At 43.7% G+C, this 22016-nt stretch overlaps 3 protein-coding genes across 3 annotated transcripts; all 3 read left to right on the top strand.

Moving 5' to 3' along the window:
* Positions 1-1378: 1378 nt before the first annotated feature.
* Positions 1379-21740, top strand: LOC306963537 (protocadherin alpha-C2-like). The gene is made up of 5 exons (XM_079557111.1): positions 1379-4133; positions 6023-6081; positions 6158-6285; positions 6386-6710; positions 19197-21740. Exons 1-5 carry the CDS (start codon positions 1611-1613, stop codon positions 21640-21642), a joined length of 5481 nt encoding a protein of 1826 aa, XP_079413237.1. The 5' UTR covers positions 1379-1610; the 3' UTR covers positions 21643-21740.
* On the top strand, positions 9397-12024 carry LOC306963743 (protocadherin alpha-C2-like; the record flags this gene model as incomplete). Its single annotated transcript, XM_079557437.1, has 1 exon — positions 9397-12024. Exon 1 carries the CDS (start codon positions 9613-9615, stop codon positions 12022-12024), a length of 2412 nt encoding a protein of 803 aa, XP_079413563.1. The 5' UTR covers positions 9397-9612.
* Positions 12278-18289, top strand: LOC306963742 (protocadherin alpha-C2-like). Its single transcript, XM_079557436.1, has 2 exons — positions 12278-12676; positions 16009-18289. The coding sequence occupies exons 1-2, from the start codon at positions 12485-12487 to the stop codon at positions 18232-18234; spliced, it is 2418 nt and encodes an 805-aa protein (XP_079413562.1). The 5' UTR covers positions 12278-12484; the 3' UTR covers positions 18235-18289.
* Positions 21741-22016: the final 276 nt, after the last annotated feature.

Here is a 22016-nt window from a genome sequence, read left to right as displayed (position 1 = left end):
CACCCAGGGAGCGAGGCCGAAATGCTTTGGGATTATTTATCTCAAAACATTTGTATTCTTCGTCGGCAAACGGTTGATCCCGGATAGCTGCACACTAATCCTCCACTCCGTTAATTAAAACGAGGGTAAAGCAATGGAACTGGTCTTGGTGATTTTTTTTTCCCTTTTCCAGAAATGTAATCATTTCTGGAGGAGCTTAACCATCTGCTTGAGGTTAAGTCTGAAGCAGATTGTGTTCTGTGCTTAAACCCTGAATTGAAGTCGTTCCTGAAAAGGGAGGGCGCTGCGCTTCGCTGTTGTTGCTTGCGCAGCGAACTAAACTTTGCCCAGTGGATGAAACTTAATCTGTAATCCCTTTTTAGATTTCACATTGACAATGGCAGATTATATGAATGCATTTGGTGATTTTGTGTTTGTATCTTATTTTCTCTGGTCAAGTCGTTACTTTCACGTTTGGATTTGCACCGCAGTGAGTAAGTTGCAGTAAAGGCAGAGGGATTTGAAAACCAACCCGTAGTTGACATTAAGATGCTTCTCGTGTTTCAACCCAAGTAGACCCGACAAAGACCGCCTTTTAGTCTCTAGTCTCCTCACTGTGGATCAGTGGTGGCTAAACCTGCAGGATTAAGAGCCACAAGATTAGATCAGAGCAAGCATGTGCCATAATCTAAACAATTTAACCGCGCTGTTTGTCCTCTGGCATGTCACTGAATGAAAGGCTCATGGCATGCATGTCCAAAACTGTAAACATGTCACCTGTGGACGCAATAATCCTGGCATAATATGCGATTAACGCGATGGTTTGTGGCATTCTATTATAGGCTATTGCTATTATGTTGATTACTTTTGTACATGTTTAGGTGTACTTACGTGAATTATAGACGTAATGCCTTGTCGTTCCTGTAATCAGTTAAACCTTTTAGCAAATACTCTTTAATTTTGATTAAAAACAAAATGATTCTTCCCAGCTCAATTAATTCAGTGCAGTGACGAAGTAATAATAATAAAAAAAACATGGTTCAGAGCAATGGGTACTTTGATTTTAATGCACAAATGGCTGGAGTATATTATAACTTAACAAATAGCTGTCGACATGGTTAATAAATTCCCCCCAAACCCTCGATTATTCTTTGGAAAGCGACGGCAACAGTACAAGTCGTTCTTTATTCAAATATGGCCTTGACATCTAGTGTCAAATTTACACTCTCTCGTCTCTTTAATGGGTCACGAGGACAGACATGACAAGACATGATGGGAAAGGGTTAACCGTCTACAGTAATTAGAGGCGCACTTGGGATGTGCGTCCTCCAATGCGAAACGCCGAAGAGCTGCGTCCACCCCTTCGTCTCCCTCTCTCGCTCACTCACACACTGGTCCTCACCATCTCCGCGCGCGCACAGCACAGTGGAATCCGAGAGCTATAGCCACACTGTTCACACATAGAGCGATGCGCATGGAGCATTATCTTCGCCTCTTCCACTTTGCGCATTACCATTTAGATGAACAATTGTGTCAAGTCATCTAAGAATGCCTTTTTGAAAAGTTTCTGTCTCTATCTGTCTCTGTGAAGAAAACAATGTTCCTGAAGTGTTTTTACGCACGGCGCTGACATGGATCACGGACTCTCCAGGGGCAGCTGGCTGCCTGTGACTGGGATGGTTATATGTCTTCTACTGTGTGGTTGCGTGGTGGACTTGGTTCTGGCTCAAATTCGGTACTCCATCCCCGAAGAGTTGGAGCACGGAGCTTTTGTGGGTAACATCGCTGAAGATTTGGGTTTAGACGTGGCCAAGCTGTCAGCCCGTCGATTTAGAATAGTGTCGGGTGCGAAAAGGCAATATTTAGAAGTCAACTTGGAAAATGGCATTCTTTTTGTTAATGAAAAGATAGACAGAGAAGAACTGTGTGAACGCAGTCCAAGCTGTTTCTTACACTTACAAGTGGTTATTGAGAACCCATTGGAGCTGTACAGAGTGGAAGTGGAGATCCTAGACGTCAATGACAACTCTCCCAGCTTCCCGTGGAGTGAATTCAATCTTGATATCACTGAATCGGCTGCCCCTGGCTCCTGCTTCCCACTAGAAAGCGCACAGGATCAGGATGTGGGCACAAACTCTCTGCGCTCGTACCAGCTTAGTGCCAACGCGCACTTCATCCTCAACATCCAGACGCGTAATGATGGCAGCAAGTTTGCGGAGCTTGTGCTGGACACTCCTTTGGACAGAGAGCAGCAGAAAAAGCACGAGATGGTTTTGACAGCCTTTGATGGGGGTTCGCCGGAGCGTTCAGGGACTGCGCTCATTACTGTAACAGTGTTAGACGCCAACGACAATGTGCCAGTGTTTGACCGCTCAGTTTACCGCGCCAGTCTGGTGGAAAACGCACCGCGGGGGACTCTCGTCTTAAAGTTGAACGCTTCAGATCTGGACGAGGGCTCCAACGGTGAGGTGACTTACGCATTCAGCGGTCACGCACCTCTGAAAGTGCGCGAGCTGTTCAGCGTGGACCCATACACGGGCGAAATCAGAGTCAAAGGTGTTGTGGACTACGAGAAAGCCAGTGTTTATGAGCTCTATGTTCAGGCAAAGGACCGGGGTCCATCGGCTGTGGCAGTGCACAGTAAAGTGCTCGTTGACATCCTGGACGTGAATGACAACGCGCCTGAAGTCATTCTCACGTCAGTGTCCACACCGGTGCAGGAGGACGCACCTCCGGGCACAGTCATAGCCGTGATCAGCGTCATGGACCGGGACTCTGGGGAGAACGGAAACGTTGACTGTCAGATTCCAAACAACGTCCCCTTTCAGCTCCACTCATCCTTTAAAAACTATTACACTCTGGTGACGAGCGAGTTTCTGGACAGGGAAGCGGTGTCTGAGTACAACATCACCATCACCGCGCGGGACCTGGGTTCTCCGTCGCTCTCCACCAGAAAAACCATCCTCGTTCAAGTGTCTGACATTAATGACAACCCCCCGCGGTTCTCTCAGCCTTCATACACTGTTTATGTGACCGAGAACAACGCTCCGGGCGCTTCCATTTGCTCCGTGACAGCGTTCGACCCCGATTCTAACCAGAACGCCTATTTGTCCTACTCTATTCTTGAGGGTCAGATCCAGGGCATGCCTGTGTCCACTTATGTCTCAATCAACTCTGACAATGGCAACATCTATGCACTGCGCTCTTTCGATTATGAACAATTACGAAACTTTCAGATCCTGGTGCAGGCACAGGACGCGGGCTTCCCTCCTCTCGCCAGTAATGTCACAGTGAATGTTTTTGTTTTGGATCAAAATGACAACGCGCCTGTGATCATCTCCCCACTGCCCAAAAACGGCACAATGGCCACAGAGGTGGTGCCACGCTCTGTAGATGCCGGATATCTTGTTACCAAAATCACAGCTCTTGACGCGGACGCAGGGCAGAACTCCCGGCTTTCTTATCAGCTGTTACAGGCTACAGACCCGGGGTTGTTCAGTGTTGCGCTCTACACGGGAGAGATCAGAACTATCCGCAGGTTAGTGGAAAAAGACGCAACAAGACAGAGGTTGGTCATACTAGTGAAGGACAACGGACAGCCGCCACTGTCTGGTACCGTTTCTATCATCCTCACTGTGGTAGACAGCGTGCCTGAGTCACTGTCCGATTTTGGAGACCTGACGCTCAGCCCAAAGCCTCCATCAAATCTCGCTCTTTATTTGATCGTGTCACTGAGCACCATATCTCTAATATTTCTCGTGGCTATTATTGTGCTGGCAACGGTGAAGTGCTACAAGGACAGAGAGCCCCTGAGCGGATACAATCTCCCCCCCTTCGCGTGCTGCTGCTGCGGGGGCTTTCAGGCTGAGCCGCTCCCGGAGGCATTAAAAAAATCCAACCTGAACTTGCAGATCTCTTCTGCCGCAAAAGTGCCCACGAACTGCATGGAGGCGAATGGAAACAGCAGCCTCTCCCAGTCGTACTGCTATAAAGTGTGCCTAACACCAGAGTCAGCCAAAAGTGACTTTATGTTTCTTAAGCCGTGCAGCCCGAGCAGCACGCCGCGCAACAACGAGGCAAAGAGCGCGGACAACTCCTGGAACGCGCACAGCCGGAGTGCATCTGTCAACAACGGAGCAACTACCCCCAGCGAGGTACAGCTATAGCGCCCTGTGCAGTGTTTTTTTTAAACAACCAAAAACATCACCAATTATGCAAATAAGATTAAACGAAATGTATATTGTATTGTATTTGATATTCCCCATGTGAGGGACAAGGTGAATACCAAACTACTGTAGCACTTTGGGCCGGATAACCTTACTTACTTTGCCTCAAGGGCACTGCCAAAACCAACCTCTAACAACACACACTGTGTCGTTCACAAAGCGAGGGAGGGATCCTATTATTAATGAAAAATGACGAATGGATGGATTTTTGGAGACAGAGGGACATAAGAGGAGAGGAGTGCAAGGAGAAATAGAGACTGAGGGGAGGGGGCGCAAGGACAAGGCTGGGCTAAAACGTGGGCCGCCTGTAGATCGGGCCGGTGTCGTCCTCTGAATGCCACGGGAGAGAGAAATGTGGTTTCATATTTGTCGAGCAAGGTGGATAGGGAGGGGAGGGGCACAATGAGTGAGTGGAAGCGGAGGAACAAGGAGAGAGGGTTGTCTGCGTTGGTGTCTAATCTTTATAGGCACTCAGCAGAGCGTGAATGTGTGTCTATACTCTCACTATGCTGTTTTCATCTGAATTCATGATTAGGACATAGTTCAGGGGCTGTAAGCAAACTATGTAGGACGCGCTACCACGGTTCAGTGTACGGGAGGTTTCGAGGTCATCGTGACTGGTTTGCTCACAGCTATGGTCACTCAGGACATTGTGCCCTCTGTGCATTTTTGGATCGATTGAAGATTGTACATATAAAGATAACATACATCGTAGAGCATCTGATAGTTACAAGACCTTAAGGTCAGAATTGTAAGAATCATATTTCTAAACTCTACTTTGAACCCGGTATAAGTCAGGACGAATTAAGATGGATGCTCATATGACGTGTGCACGGATTTGAAGTGCTAGTTAAACCTCTAAAACTTTTCAAAGCTTCCACGTTTTAATTAAAAATCTTGCTGGAGGAGAGAAGCTCCCCGCAAATATTAATGTAAAAGGATGCATAAAATCAACAAAACAACGACGTGTGTAATTTTCTTAATTTCCTCTGGCACGACTTCCTTTGATGATTAAAATCACGTTTCGTTTCATCCTGGTGGGGTTCTAATTGGTTTTGTGCCGACTTGGCGAGAAGCGCATATTGTGAATACTGATTCTGATAATACGCTTACATTCATTTTACTGAGCATTTTATGTGAGTTAATCGAGCATGGAACCCATACCAGCAACCAGGCCTAAAATAAACCACTCTGCTCTTTTATATTCACATGCACTGTGACAAAGAGAGTAGATAAAATGAGTAAATTACATGTGCGCAAAGGCAAACTTTTTAAAGTGCCTTTTGTAAAATATCCACACGGTGGCAGTCACGATCCATATATATACAGTGCAAGCCAGTTAAGCACATGACAGACATCACAGCGTTTGTGCCAATTCAAAGACACAACATAAATAAAGTGAACGTATGCTTATTTCAGCATAACACAACACAAGCCACAATGATTGCAGAGTGGACTGCCTAAATGTAGCTCAGCGTTTGCACAGCGTTCTAATTCAAAGGCATTAAAGAATGGAACGAACTCCCGCAGAGTCTTAAAGTTTCAGCAGTGTTAGCACTGATAATTGTAATAATAATTATAGTCCTTAGCAAGGTTTTACTGTAGTCATTTTACAATCTTGTGTTAAATAATTGTGTACAGATTGGCTGTTTGTAGTGGTTGGATACATTTGACATTTTATTACTTCTCAGGGACGACAGATAAAAACTAGCATAAGCCATAATCTGGTGTAAAGCATCTTTAAGTGCACATTATCTCATAAAAACTAAACTAATAAATTGAACTAACATAGATAACATTTGACTTTGTTTTCACAGCTTAAACAACCAAATACAGACTGGACTCTTACGAAGAACCAGAACTCATCTATTAAGAGGTAAAGAACAGTTCTTTTGTTGTTTACAGTGACACATGCTTAGAGACACTGAGTAATGCCTTCTTATATAATGCAGTTACAACTCTATTAACATGGATGGGACCCTCATGCGAAAGGCAATGCACACAGATCCAGAAAACTATGTGACCTCAATGGCACCTGGACAGTACTGGACCTGGGGCACTCATATGAAGGGCGTGAAAGGTAAGCAATCTAGAGCTGCACTACACACCATGTTTTCAATGATGCAATAAAAGAAATACACCGTTAATTTATATCACTTTTGCTGTATATAATGGAGTAGTGGTCTCTTCTCTTCTCCATCCACCATCAGCGGACTACAAGATGTCCCCTTCGCGCAGCAGTGTGCAGTCCCGGCCCTGGACTCCCCGCTGCACACCCCCCCCTCAGCAGCAGCAGCCGTCCCTCCCCGCACACCCCCATCCGCACCCCCCTCCAGACTACCATCACAACGTCTACATCCCCGGGACGCCCTCGGGCTTTTGCACCCTGCGACCGGCGGTGCAGAGGAGCGAGCTGGATGTGCACAACTCCTTCTCCACCTTCGGAAAAAAGAGGCGTCTTCAGATGTCCCCCCAGGGAGAGGCAGCCATGATCAATAATGACTTGTACAATGACTGATGCCTTGAAGCTATGAACGATCACTATGGAGAACCTCATCAGAGACACAACCCACAAATGTTCAAGAACAAAAAGATTAGTGGCACTAATGAGGCAACAGAGGCCACAAAATAAAATGATGTGTATTATTATTATTATTATTATTATTATTATTATTATTATTATTATTATTATTATTATTATTATTATTATTATTATTATTATTATTATTATTATTATTATTATTATTATTTAGACAATCAAATAACATCCAACATTTAAAGACTCATTTTGCACTTTCTGAATTTATATTTTGAACATCATTTGAAAGACTTTGTACAACATCTTGTGAAATTATGACCGATTATATGATAAATCTGCATTATACTGCAGCAAACTTTAAAGAAAGGGGGTTTTCCCTGCTGTACTGTATACAATAATCAAAATAAAATATTTTTTTGATATCCCATGTTTTCTACCCATTTTTGTCAGAGAAGAATACACATGACTAATCCAGGCTCCAGTTAATTATTTTGTGTGGAAAGTTTCATTGCTATATTTACAAAGGTCAAGTCCTTTTTAGCTTAGTAAGCTCTTTTCTTCTGCGTTGAATAAACACAGTGAAATGCTAACATATGCTAATTGGGGTGCTTGCATTTCCATTTGCCCTCGAGAATAGTGGGGTTCATTAACTGAACAAACAGAACCACCTCACTTGAAATATCGCTTTAATTAAGACTCTGAGTAGCAATACAAGCACCGGGGGAAGGAGCTCAACTCTAAATGCCACACCTGGAAGTCAGCTGCGGGCTGCTCTCCCTGTGCCCTTTACATGCCGCATTTCAGGCAACATGAGAACTGGAGTACAGCCAGGAATGAGCCGTGTAATTAGGTCGCTGTGTGACTTAGATTGAAAATAATTCTGTTAATAAGGAAATGGTTGTCCTTAGAGAACGGGGAGTGGGAAGGGGGGGAGGCAGGATAACCTTCTGTGGAGTGAGAAGATCCCCAGGGGTGACTGAAGGGGGCCAGCTCCTTGATTGGTAATGAGTAACACACTGGGCCATGCTCCAAAAATAACATGCCAAAAGGTCCATGAAATGATACAGGGGAAAGTTTGTACAACTTAAAATGATCGTCATGACATTGTGGATGTAAATTATATTAAAAAAATAAGCCTCCTGACCCCGCACACGAGGCCATAGATGGAGCTGTGTTGGTCATAAACGCTGGGGAACTGTCCTTTGTCTTGGTCCTGAAAGTGACGTTGATGCGCTTCCTACATTTGCCCACTAGAGGGAGCTTTCGGCCCGTGTTGCGCATACTGGTGCTGAAGGACGCCTTACGCCTGTGGAACAGCAACTTGCAAAAAAATATTATTCAGTTAATGTGATTTTTTTTTATTTATATCTTTGGAAGTAAATAAATAAATAATATCAAATAAATAATAAAGTGGATCCTCATGTAGCCTATCGTATTTATATATATATATAAAAAGTGGGATATCACATTGCAACACTATATGGACCATCGACAAAACTCGCGCTATTTTATTTATTTATTATAGGGACAGTGCATATGAATATACATTACTATAAATATGCCAGAATTAGCCTAAGGGCTATTTTTCATCTGTAGTCCCTGAATAGTTATGTGTCATCCTGAAGGGAATACAATTACAACACACAACACAATACGATAAAATACAACACAGTAAAATATATTTATATATATACATATATATATATGTAAAAAAATAAATAAATAAAAAACTCTCAAAACACAAACCGAGCATGACAGGCATGACAACAAGACTGTTACAAACTCAACAACAGAGACAAGTCAGACTTACAAACAAGAGACAAAAGGCCAGCAGGGGGCAGCGAGATTCCAGCTCGGACAAAAAAGGTGGTTTGACTAAAGAGGCTTTTTCTCAGAGGGTTGATGCAGTCGCCTCTTGCTGCTCCTCTGGTCCGATATAGTTTATTGTTTGTTTTCATATGCAGAACATATTTGTTGCTAATGAATTACCCAAATGTCATTTTTACATTTGAAACCTCAATGTAATGTACAGAACAGCAATGGTAGCCTGCCTAACATCCAATACATCACCAGTAGATGGCGTCAGATGAATTCTCTTTTTTGAGTCATGAAGATCCAGCTTCTGTCTCTATTGAGGGGCTTTATGACGTCACATATCTTTTTTTTTTCCCCCACGAAGCAGACAGAGTAGGCAACATTAGAGGTAGTTGTAAAATGGGTTTTCATAAACTTGTGAATGTAATTGAAGAAATAAAATAGGCTAAACTGAATTTGTATAAGTGCATTTACATGACTTTGTTGATTTACTTAAAGCAGACAATGTTATTACAGGCCTAAACAATCAAACGCAAATCTAAATAAATTGTCAGAAATAAATAAATAATTTGAAATAAACCGTTTTTAATCAACAAAATGTTCTAATTCTTTTTATGAATGTTGTAGCGGCCAAGTTTTAGCATTATTTGTTCTGAATTAATAATGGGGTCTATGATCGATGTGACAGAAAGCTACAACACATTTGATTAATAGTCTACAAAAATATAAATGTTTGACAAATGTAGACAATAATAAAAGGGAGCTTTACTTTATTTCAGGAGAATGGTGGCGCTATTCGGTCGGTAAACGCCTCAACAGCGCGTCCTCTCAGTGAATCGCAGACTCGGGGCGGACCACAAACGAGCGGAAAGCTCCGCGGTGCTGAAATCACGCCAATTAACGAGGTGCCAGCATATCTTTAAAAAAAGCTGGATTTATTTATGTTCGCCAGGGAACCACATTGAGACCAGCAAAGCTCCAATGATCATATGAACAAGGTAAAGGATTTTTTTCACATCCATTTTTAATACAGTGTTCAGAAGATTCGTAAATATGGCCGTATGGACACGGTACGTTCTCTTTGCCTTTGGTATTTCATTTTCTTTTGTGACCCGCGTTTCCTCTTCTGTGACTCATTACTCCATACCAGAAGAAATGAAAGAAGGATCAGTTGTTGCCAACCTCGGCAGTGACTTAAGTCTGGATTTAAAAACACTGAATGATAGAAAGATGCGTCTCGACATCATCGCGAACAAAAAGTATCTGGACGTGAACAAAGACACTGGGGAACTGTACATTGTTGAAAAGATCGACAGGGAAAACATATGTCCTACAAAATCTGCTGCAAGCTGTTATCTCAGACTTGAGGTTATTTTAGAAAATCCGTTACGAATATTTAACATCGAAGTGGAAATTTTAGATATAAACGACAACGCCCCTCATTTTCGGAGAGAAGCGATTCACTTGGACATTTCGGAGGCCACGCAAAAAGGAGAGAGATTTTCTCTGAGCAACGCAGTAGATCCTGACATCGGAAGTAATTCAGTAAAAACATACTATTTGAGTGAAAGTGACCATTTTAACATTGAGGTTCAAACAGGACGAGAGGGAACCAAATTTGCAGATTTAATATTGACAAAGACTCTTGACAGGGAGCAGCAGTCTGCGCACAATTTAATTCTAACTGCAGTAGACGGCGGGACACCAGCTCGATCTGGTACTGCTAGTATTATTGTACATGTACTGGACACGAATGATAATGCTCCTATATTTGAAAAGGACAATTATGACATTAAAGTGTTAGAAAATTCTCCTATTGGTAGCCTTGTTGTCCATTTAAATGCAAGTGATTTAGACTCGGGATCTAATTCAGATGTAACATATTCTTATAGCCTTTATACTTCTGAAAAGGCACAGCAGACATTTAATCTTAATCCTAAAACTGGTGAGATTACTGTAAAAGGCGTATTGAATTATGAAGATTATAAAATCTATGACATGGAGATTATAGCCACTGATAAAGGAGTCAATAGTTTATCTGGACAATGTACAGTGAAAATTATAGTTGAAGACATGAATGACAACCACCCAGAAATATCTATAAAGTCTTTTCAGAGCCCTGTGAGTGAAAACATAGAGCTGGACACAGTGATAGCTGTAGTCAGTATCAGTGATAAAGACTCAGGACACAATGGAGAGGTAGATCTTCAAATCCCTCGTCATATGCCTTTCAAACTGAGGCAGTCCTCTGATAACTATTATGAGCTGGTGGTGTCAGAGCCTTTAGACCGGGAGAAAGTCCCAGAGTACGACATCACCTTCACTGTGACAGACAGAGGCTCTCCTCCATTATCTGACAATGAGACTATGACTTTAGAGCTGCTGGATATGAACGACAATGTGCCACAGTTCCCCCAGTCCTTTTACACTATACGCGTTATGGAGAACAACGCTCCAGGAGCCCTGCTCGGCTCTCTCACGGCCTTTGACCCTGACCTTCATGAAAACCAGTATCTAGTTTACTTCATCCTGGAGAAGGAGGTCGCCAACACCTCCATGTCCATGCTGTTCTCCATCAACCCAGAGAACGGAAACCTGTACGCTCTGAAAACCTTTGACTATGAGATTGAGAAGGAGTTTCTCTTCCACATCGAGGCCAGAGACTCAGGCTCTCCTCCTCTCAGCAGTAACGTGACTGTCCACATCATTATTGTGGACCAAAACGACAACGCTCCGGTCATTGTGTCCCCATGGCGCGCACACGGCTCAGTGGTGGAGGAGAAGATCCCCAGGTCCACTGATAAAGGCTCGCTGGTGGCCAAAGTGATAGCTCTGGACATCGACTCTGTGCACAACTCTCGCATCACCTACCAGTTTCTACAGGTGACTGACGCCACTCTGTTCAGCCTGGACCAGTACAACGGAGAGATCCGCACCATGAGGATGTTCAGCTACAGAGACCCGCGCCACCCGCAGCTGGTGGTGGTTGCCAAGGACAACGGGCAGCCCTCCCTGTCGGCCACAGTGACCATCAAACTGTCCACAGTGGAGACGGCTGTGAAGGCCTACTCTGACATGACCGAGGTGCCTCTGGAGTACGACATCTTCTCAGACCTGAACCTGTATCTGGTCATTGGTCTGGGCTCGGTGTCCTTCCTCCTGCTCATCACCATCCTGGTCACCATCGTGCTCAAGTGTCAGAAACCCAAGTCCAGCAGCAAAGCTCCTCCTCCCTGCAGGAACAGCGTGCTCAGTGAGAGGAACTCCACCATCGCAGACTCCACTCTGGTGTCCAACGATGCCTACTGGTACAGCATGTTCCTGGCAGAGACCAGGAAAGGAAAGCTGGTGGTGAGACAGCCTCTGCCCAAGGGCTCCAGATACATAGTGTCCAGTTTACCACGCGGCACAGGAGTGAGTGACACCAGCGACTCTGCTGCTTCTACTCTGCAGGTAAGACCTTAAGCATATTTTTTGTTTTCAATCATAGAAAGATTTTCTAAGTGGCATGTTGTTTATTGCAAACAAAACATGTTAAACTATTTAACGGATTAAATCTCAAACTATCACCACACAATACAATAGAATGCAAATCAATATAATACAGGCTAATATAACACTGTAATTTTTTAAATAATATAATATATGACAATATATGAACACATGATGGCGCTATGTATTGGATAAACATTGAATTCACTACCTAAACGTTGCGTCATGTGGGCGGGCCGAAATGCCGTGGAAAGCTTTGTGGTGCTGAAACACACAAATGCTCGGCGTTGATGCATTTTCGCACAAACAACCTTCTTCGCACGATTTTGAATGGGAATGTAACGCACCACAACGTCAATCCAAGAGGAAACTGAGTCAAAGGGAAAGGACAGAGTTATTTTGACTCTGATTTGACGCACAGCACTGCTTTATAATGGAGGTCTGCAAAAGGTACGTGCTGCTCACGGCTCTCATATTTTCGTTGGCGGATCGTGTTTCCACGTCTGTGACTCATTACTCCATACCAGAAGAAATGAAAAAAGGATCTGTTGTAGCTAACCTCGCTAATGACTTGAGCCTGGATTTAAAGACACTGAACGAAAGAAAAATGCGTCTCGATATCATCGTGAACAAAAAGTATTTAGACGTGAACAAAGACACTGGGGAACTGTACATTGTTGAAAGGATTGACAGGGAATCCCTTTGCCCATCAAAATCCTCAATATCTTGCTATTTAAAGCTAGAAGTAACGTTAGAAAATCCATTGCGTATATTTAATATTGAAGTTGAAATTTTAGACATTAACGACAACGCCCCTCATTTTCGGAGAGATGCGATTCACTTGGACATTTCGGAGGCCACGCAAAAAGGAGAGAGATTTTCTCTGAGCAACGCAGTAGATCCTGATGTTGGCAGTAATTCATTAAAAACGTATTACCTGAGTGAAAGTGACCATTTTAATATCGAGGTTCAAACAGGACGAGATGGGTCCAAGTTTGCGGAGTTAATTTTAACAAAGACATTGGACAGGGAGCAGCAGGCTTTCCACACTTTAATTCTGACCGCAGTAGACGGCGGGACACCAGCTCGATCTGGTACTGTTAGTATTGTAGTTCATGTATTAGACACAAATGATAATGCTCCCATATTCGAACCAGAAATTTACAACATTCAAATAATGGAAAACTCCCCCACTGGGAGCCAGGTTGTCCATTTAAATGCAACTGATATAGACTCAGGATCAAATTCTGAAATAACCTACACCTATAGCCTTTATACATCAGAAAAAGCACAAGAAACCTTTAATCTTAATCCTAAAACTGGCGAGATTACTGTAAAAGGCGTATTGAATTATGAAGATTATAAAATCTATGACATGGAGATTATAGCCACTGATAAAGGAGTCAATAGTTTATCAGGACAATGTACAGTGAAAATTATAGTTGAAGACATGAATGACAACCATCCAGAAATATCTATAAAGTCTTTTCAGAGCCCTGTGAGTGAAAACATAGAGCTGGACACAGTGATAGCTGTAGTCAGTATCAGTGATAAAGACTCAGGACACAATGGAGAGGTAGATCTTCAAATCCCTCGTCATATGCCTTTCAAACTGAGGCAGTCCTCTGATAACTATTATGAGCTGGTGGTGTCGGAGCCTTTAGACCGGGAGAAAGTCCCAGAGTACGACATCACCTTCACTGTGACAGACAGAGGCTCTCCTCCATTATCTGACAATGAGACTATGACTTTAGAGCTGCTGGATGTGAACGACAATGTGCCACAGTTCCCCCAGTCCTTTTACACTATACGCGTCATGGAGAACAACGCTCCAGGAGCTCTGCTCGGCTCTCTCACGGCCTTTGACCCTGACCTCCATGAAAACCAGTATCTCGTTTACTTCATCCTGGAGAAGGAGGTCGCCAACACCTCCATGTCCATGCTGTTCTCCATCAACCCAGAGAACGGCAACCTGTACGCTCTGAAAACCTTTGACTATGAGATTGAGAAGGAGTTTCTCTTCCACATCGAGGCCAGAGACTCAGGCTCTCCTCCTCTCAGCAGTAACGTGACTGTCCACATCATTATTGTGGACCAAAACGACAACGCTCCGGTCATTGTGTCCCCATGGCGCGCACACGGCTCAGTGGTGGAGGAGAAGATCCCCAGGTCCACTGATAAAGGCTCGCTGGTGGCCAAAGTGATAGCTCTGGACATCGACTCTGTGCACAACTCTCGCATCACCTACCAGTTTCTACAGGTGACTGACGCCACTCTGTTCAGCCTGGACCAGTACAACGGAGAGATCCGCACCATGAGGATGTTCAGCTACAGAGACCCGCGCCACCCGCAGCTGGTGGTGGTTGCCAAGGACAACGGGCAGCCCTCCCTGTCGGCCACAGTGACCATCAAACTGTCCACAGTGGAGACGGCTGTGAAGGCCTACTCTGACATGACCGAGGTGCCTCTGGAGTACGACATCTTCTCAGACCTGAACCTGTATCTGGTCATTGGTCTGGGCTCGGTGTCTTTCCTCCTGCTCATCACCATCCTGGTCACCATCGTGCTCAAGTGTCAGAAACCCAAGTCCAGCAGCAAAGCTCCTCCTCCCTGCAGGAACAGCGTGCTCAGTGAGAGGAACTCCACCATCGCAGACTCCACTCTGGTGTCCAACGATGCCTACTGGTACAGCATGTTCCTGGCAGAGACCAGGAAAGGAAAGCTGGTGGTGAGACAGCCTCTGCCCAAGGGCTCCAGATACATAGTGTCCAGTTTACCACGCGGCACAGGAGTGAGTGACACCAGCGACTCCGCTGCTTCTACTCTGCAGGTAGGAGTTTCATAAAAGTTGTGTGACATGCTTTAAAAAAATACATTTACATTCTCGGATAAAATAAATAATAGGTGTATTTCAAAAACATTCAGCTATTTATTTAACATTTACAGACCTATAAAAACACTTGGCATACATTAATAGTAAAAATAAATACTTTAAATGATTGACCTATTTTGATAAATATAACAATATTGCACTAAAATATTTCCCCATATTTTTCCGACAAATTGATACGTTTTTTAAAAGGAAATGAAGTCTAGATAATTCTTCTTCTTCTTCTTCTTCTTCTTCTTCTTCTTCTTCTTCTTCTAATAATAATCATCATCATCATCATAATAATAATAATAATAATAATAATCATAATTATTATTATTATTATTACTAGACTACTACTACTACTACTACTACTACTACTACTACTACTACTACCACTACTACTGCTACTACTACTACTACTACTACTACTACTACTACTATTACTACTACTACTACTACTACTACTACTACTACTACTACTACTACTACTACTACTACTACTACTAATAATAATAATAATAATAATAATAATAATAATAATAATAATAATAATAATAATAATAATAATAATTGTATTATGCGTGTCGAGTCAACCACAGAATTGCTTTTAAATCTCTAAAATAGACATTCTTTCGGAGTGTCGCTGCTCCCCATAAAAACTGAACGACACAAACTTGCGTGACGCACAGGCAAAATGGCAGAAACGGGATCACTATGAATGCGCCGTGGTCCTGAAACAGATCATACGCATTTTCTTCTCAAACGCATAAGGACATTTTTTCCTCGGAAAACTGTGGGCTGAACCATCTACACTGCAATTTCACCCGTGGGACTATACATTATTTTAACGGAGATATCACGACCGAGTCAAATCCACAATGACGCGCTGGGTAACAATGAAGCCATGGCAAAGGTACGTGTCGGTCGTTGCACTTCTTTCTTGTATTACTTCAGTTCCTGCTTCGGTGACACATTACACCATACCAGAGGAGATGAAAGTAGGATCAGTCGTTTCTAACCTCGCCACGGACTTGAGACTGGATGTGACAACGCTGAACAACAGAAAAATGCGCGTTGACCTTATCGCTAACAAAAAATACCTAGACGTCAACAAAGAGACGGGGGAGCTCTTTGTTGCAGAGAGAATTGACAGAGAAAACCTTTGCCTTAAAATGTTATCGTCTTGCTACCTTAAAATGGAAGTTATACTGGAAAACCCTGTACGAATATTTAACATTGAGGTCGAGATACTGGATATTAATGACAACGCCCCTCAGTTCCGACGAGATGTGATACATTTGGACATATCCGAGTCAACGCCTACTGGGGAGAGATTCTCACTGAGCAATGCTGTGGACCCAGATGTCGGGATTAATACTGTAAAAACGTACCACCTGAGCTCAAGTGATCACTTTACTCTGGAGGTCCAAACAGGCAGAGATGGGTCTAAACTTGCAGATTTAATTTTAACAAACGCTTTAGACCGAGAACAGCAGGCTGTTCATCATTTAATTCTGTCTGCTGTAGACGGCGGGACACCAGCTCGATCTGGCACCGCCAGCGTTATAGTCCAGGTATTAGACACAAATGACAACGCCCCAGTATTTGACAAACCAGTATATACTATTGAAACCCATGAAAATACACCCATAGGAAGCCTTGTAATTGATCTTAATGCAACCGATTCAGATTCAGGATCTAATTCAGATGTAACATATTCTTATAGCCTTTATACTTCTGAAAAGGCACAGCAGACATTTAATCTTAATCCTAAAACAGGAGAGATTACTGTAAAAGAGGTGTTAAATTATGAAGATTATAAAATCTATGACATGGAGATTATAGCCACTGATAACGGAGTCAATAGTTTATCTGGACAATGTACAGTGAAAATTATAGTTGAAGACATGAATGACAACCACCCAGAAATATCTATCAAGTCTTTTCAGAGCCCTGTGAGTGAAAACATAGAGGTGGACACAGTGATAGCTGTAGTCAGTATCAGTGATCAAGACTCAGGACACAATGGAGAGGTAGATCTTCAAATCCCTCGTCATATGCCTTTCAAACTGAGGCAGTCCTCTGATAACTATTATGAGCTGGTGGTGTCGGAGCCTTTAGACCGGGAGAAAGTCCCAGAGTACGACATCACCTTCACTGTGACAGACAGAGGCTCTCCTCCATTATCTGACAATGAGACTATGACTTTAGAGCTGCTGGATATGAACGACAATGTGCCACAGTTCCCCCAGTCCTTTTACACTATACGCGTCATGGAGAACAACGCTCCAGGAGCCCTGCTCGGCTCTCTCACGGCCTTTGACCCTGACCTCCATGAAAACCAGTATCTCGTTTACTTCATCCTGGAGAAGGAGGTCGCCAACACCTCCATGTCCATGCTGTTCTCCATCAACCCAGAGAACGGCAACCTGTACGCTCTGAAAACCTTTGACTATGAGATTGAGAAGGAGTTTCTCTTCCACATCGAGGCCAGAGACTCAGGCTCTCCTCCTCTCAGCAGTAACGTGACTGTCCACATCATTATTGTGGACCAAAACGACAACGCTCCGGTCATTGTGTCCCCATGGCGCGCACACGGCTCAGTGGTGGAGGAGAAGATCCCCAGGTCCACTGATAAAGGCTCGCTGGTGGCCAAAGTGATAGCTCTGGACATCGACTCTGTGCACAACTCTCGCATCACCTACCAGTTTCTACAGGTGACTGACGCCACTCTGTTCAGCCTGGACCAGTACAACGGAGAGATCCGCACCATGAGGATGTTCAGCTACAGAGACCCGCGCCACCCGCAGCTGGTGGTGGTTGCCAAGGACAACGGGCAGCCCTCCCTGTCGGCCACAGTGACCATCAAACTGTCCACAGTGGAGACGGCTGTGAAGGCCTACTCTGACATGACCGAGGTGCCTCTGGAGTACGACATCTTCTCAGACCTGAACCTGTATCTGGTCATTGGTCTGGGCTCGGTGTCCTTCCTCCTCCTCATCACCATCCTGGTCACCATCGTGCTCAAGTGTCAGAAACCCAAGTCCAGCAGCAAAGCTCCTCCTCCCTGCAGGAACAGCGTGCTCAGTGAGAGGAACTCCACCATCGCAGACTCCACTCTGGTGTCCAACGATGCCTACTGGTACAGCATGTTCCTGGCAGAGACCAGGAAAGGAAAGCTGGTGGTGAGACAGCCTCTGCCCAAGGGCTCCAGATACATAGTGTCCAGTTTACCACGCGGCACAGGAGTGAGTGACACTAGCGACTCCGCTGCTTCTACTCTGCAGGTAAGAGTGAACACCATAACCTAATACCCCATTGTATGTCAGACAAATATAAGTACAGCAACAGTTGCATAAAGGTCATTTTATTCTTTGGTCATATTGAGCATTTATTTCCATTAAAAAAACACCCCCCCATTAAACTCTGATTGTAAAAGTAATTGGAAAATTTTCATTCATGATAATTTCCTCAAATCACATTATAAAACATATTTTTTTGTATGTGACTTGGTTTATGACAAATTCTAAACTTGTTTGAAACGACAAGTTTGTGACTTGTTTGTTGGTCATGGTCATTGTTTGCAAGACCAAAATATGTTGAATATTTACAATATATGGCCAAAAAAAGTTTAACCCCCACCCTCCAAATAAGTCACCTTTAATATGATGTATGGACTTTTTCTAGCAATATCAAATCCAATGTAAAGAGAGGATTACTAATACTGATCTGTTTTATTTGGTCAAACATGGTTAATAAAACCACAAACTTCTTTTGGTTTAAAAATGTGTTAATGTTTAAGCAAGACACATTTACAGTGTTTTTGTCTGTTACTTAAAGTCTATTTAAAAGATCAGATATGCTTAAAACGTGTATATTTTTGAGGCTCCTGGGGACATAGGCCATTACGAGAGCATGGCGCCGCTATTTCTTCTGCAAACTTACAAATCCGGGTGATACAATACTGCAAATAAAAATAGGATACCTGAGGACCAAAATGATTTAAAACAACTTTACAAAATTAAGTGAGTGATTGTACAAGGCTCAAATGAACCCCTCAGTACACGGCCTCCACACTTTAGACTACAACAGTTTTGTCGCTGCTCTCCACAAAAACAGACGCACATGATGTCATCGCTCCAGTGCGCTCTCATTGGAGGGCGGTCCGGTACTTTCAGGTTGGCTGCGAAGGGTTTCATTGCGCAAAACACTTTCTTTTGTCTGAATCGTTCTTCAGTGTCTCTTCAAGGACTCCTCGAATCGGATAATATAAACCAATTCTGAACATGGCTCATCGAAACGTACGGAATGATTGTAGAAGGTGCGTTTTTTCATTTATTTTTCTTCTTGCTTCAATGGAAATGGTGACGTCTATCACGCATTATTCTGTGCCTGAAGAAATGGAGGAGGGAGCCGTGGTCGCAAATTTGGCAACAGATTTAGGTCTGGACGTGAAAACTCTCAAACGAAGACAAATGCGCATCGACGCGGTAGGTAATAAGAAATATTTTGACATCAACAAAGACACGGGGGAGCTGTTCATTCTAGAGAGGATCGACAGGGAATTGTGTCCTTTGAAAACAACAAGCCACTGTTTCCTTAAATTAGACGCAACGATAGAAAATCCAATACGCATGTTTAATATTGAGGTTGAAATAACGGATATTAATGACAACGCGCCACATTTTCGGCGCGGAACGATGCATCTGGACATATCAGAGTCAAGTCCTGTTGGAGAGAGGTTTTCACTGAATAACGCAGAGGACCCCGACGTTGGAACAAATTCAGTGAAAAATTATCATCTGAGCTCGAGTGAATATTTTGGTCTGGAAATTCAGATCAGCAGAGACGGGACGAAGTTTGCGGATTTGATTTTGAAAAAGGCTTTAGACAGAGAGCAGCAGGCTGTTCATGATCTGATTCTCACAGCGGTGGACGGAGGGGTGCCCACGCGCACAGGTACAGCCAGCATCATTGTCCGCGTGCTTGATGTGAACGACAACGCCCCTACATTTGATGGAGACAAGTACGAGGTTAATGTTTTGGAGAATGCCCCAATCGGCAGTTTAGTGATTAAACTAAACGCTACAGATTTAGATGAAGGCTCCAACTCTGATTTGGTTTATTCTTACAGCCTGTACACATCAGAGAGGACACAGAACATGTTCACACTGAACCCAGACAATGGTGAAATCAGAGTCAAAGAGATGATTAATTATGAGGATTTTAAGATTTATGAAATGGAGGTTATTGCCAGTGACAAGGGGCTTAACCCCTTATCTGGACAGTGTAAAGTGACTATACAGGTCACAGACATGAACGACAATCACCCTGAAATTTCTGTTAAATCTTTTCAGAATCCTATTAAAGAAAACGAGCCTGTAGACACAGTGATAGCTGTAGTTAGTGTTAGTGACAAAGACTCAGGGAACAATGGGATTGTAGATCTGTCTGTTCCTCCCAATTTACCTTTCAAACTGAGGCAGTCCTCTGATAACTATTATGAGCTGGTGGTGTCGGAGCCTTTAGACCGAGAGAAAGTCCCAGAGTACGACATCACCTTCACTGTGACAGACAGAGGCTCTCCTCCATTATCTGACAATGAGACTATGACTTTAGAGCTGCTGGATGTGAACGACAATGTGCCACAGTTCCCCCAGTCCTTTTACACTATACGCGTCATGGAGAACAACGCTCCAGGAGCTCTGCTCGGCTCTCTCACGGCCTTTGACCCTGACCTCCATGAAAACCAGTATCTTGTTTACTTCATCCTAGAGAAGGAGATCGTCAACACCTCCATGTCCATGCTGTTCTCCATCAACCCAGAGAACGGCAACTTGTACGCTCTGAAAACCTTTGACTATGAGATTGAGAAGGAGTTTCTCTTCCACATCGAGGCCAGAGACTCAGGCTCTCCTCCTCTCAGCAGTAACGTGACTGTCCACATCATTATTGTGGACCAAAACGACAACGCTCCGGTCATTGTGTCCCCATGGCGCGCACACGGCTCAGTGGTGGAGGAGAAGATCCCCAGGTCCACTGATAAAGGCTCGCTGGTGGCCAAAGTGATAGCTCTGGACATCGACTCTGTGCACAACTCTCGCATCACCTACCAGTTTCTACAGGTGACTGACGCCACTCTGTTCAGCCTGGACCAGTACAACGGAGAGATCCGCACCATGAGGATGTTCAGCTACAGAGACCCGCGCCACCCGCAGCTGGTGGTGGTTGCCAAGGACAACGGGCAGCCCTCCCTGTCGGCCACAGTGACCATCAAACTGTCCACAGTGGAGACGGCTGTGAAGGCCTACTCTGACATGACCGAGGTGCCTCTGGAGTACGACATCTTCTCAGACCTGAACCTGTATCTGGTCATTGGTCTGGGCTCGGTGTCCTTCCTTCTGCTCATCACCATCCTGGTCACCATCGTGCTCAAGTGTCAGAAACCCAAGTCCAGCAGCAAAGCTCCTCCTCCCTGCAGGAACAGCGTGCTCAGTGAGAGGAACTCCACCATCGCAGACTCCACTCTGGTGTCCAACGATGCCTACTGGTACAGCATGTTCCTGGCAGAGACCAGGAAAGGAAAGCTGGTGGTGAGACAGCCTCTGCCCAAGGGCTCCAGATACATAGTGTCCAGTTTACCACGCGGCACAGGAGTGAGTGACACCAGCGACTCTGCTGCTTCTACTCTTCAGGTAGGAGTGAACACCATAACCTAATACCCATTGTATATCAGACAGATTTAGGTACAGCTACAGTTGCAGAAAGACAATTTTTTTCTTCAACTCAAATTGAGCATTGATTTCATGAAAAAACACCCATAATAAAATGTGATTGTAAAAATATTTGGAATCATTTCATACATGATAATAGCCCCAAGATTATAAAACATGTATTTTGTTTGTGACTTGGTTAATAACAAATTCCAAACTTTTTTGAAACAAGTTTGTATCTTGATTGTTGGTCATGGTCATTGTTTGAAAGACCAAAATATATTGAATATTTACAATAATAATAAAAAAACAAAACAAAAACAATAACAAACAAACAAACAAACAAACAAACAAACAAACAAACAAACAAACAAACAAAC

The sequence above is a fragment of the Gobius niger genome (genome assembly GCF_951799975.1).
Source record: "Gobius niger genome assembly, chromosome: 5".
NCBI lineage: Eukaryota > Metazoa > Chordata > Actinopteri > Gobiiformes > Gobiidae > Gobius > Gobius niger.
Note: the sequence above shows the minus strand (reverse complement) of the source record. Positions and strands in the feature narration are given on the sequence as shown.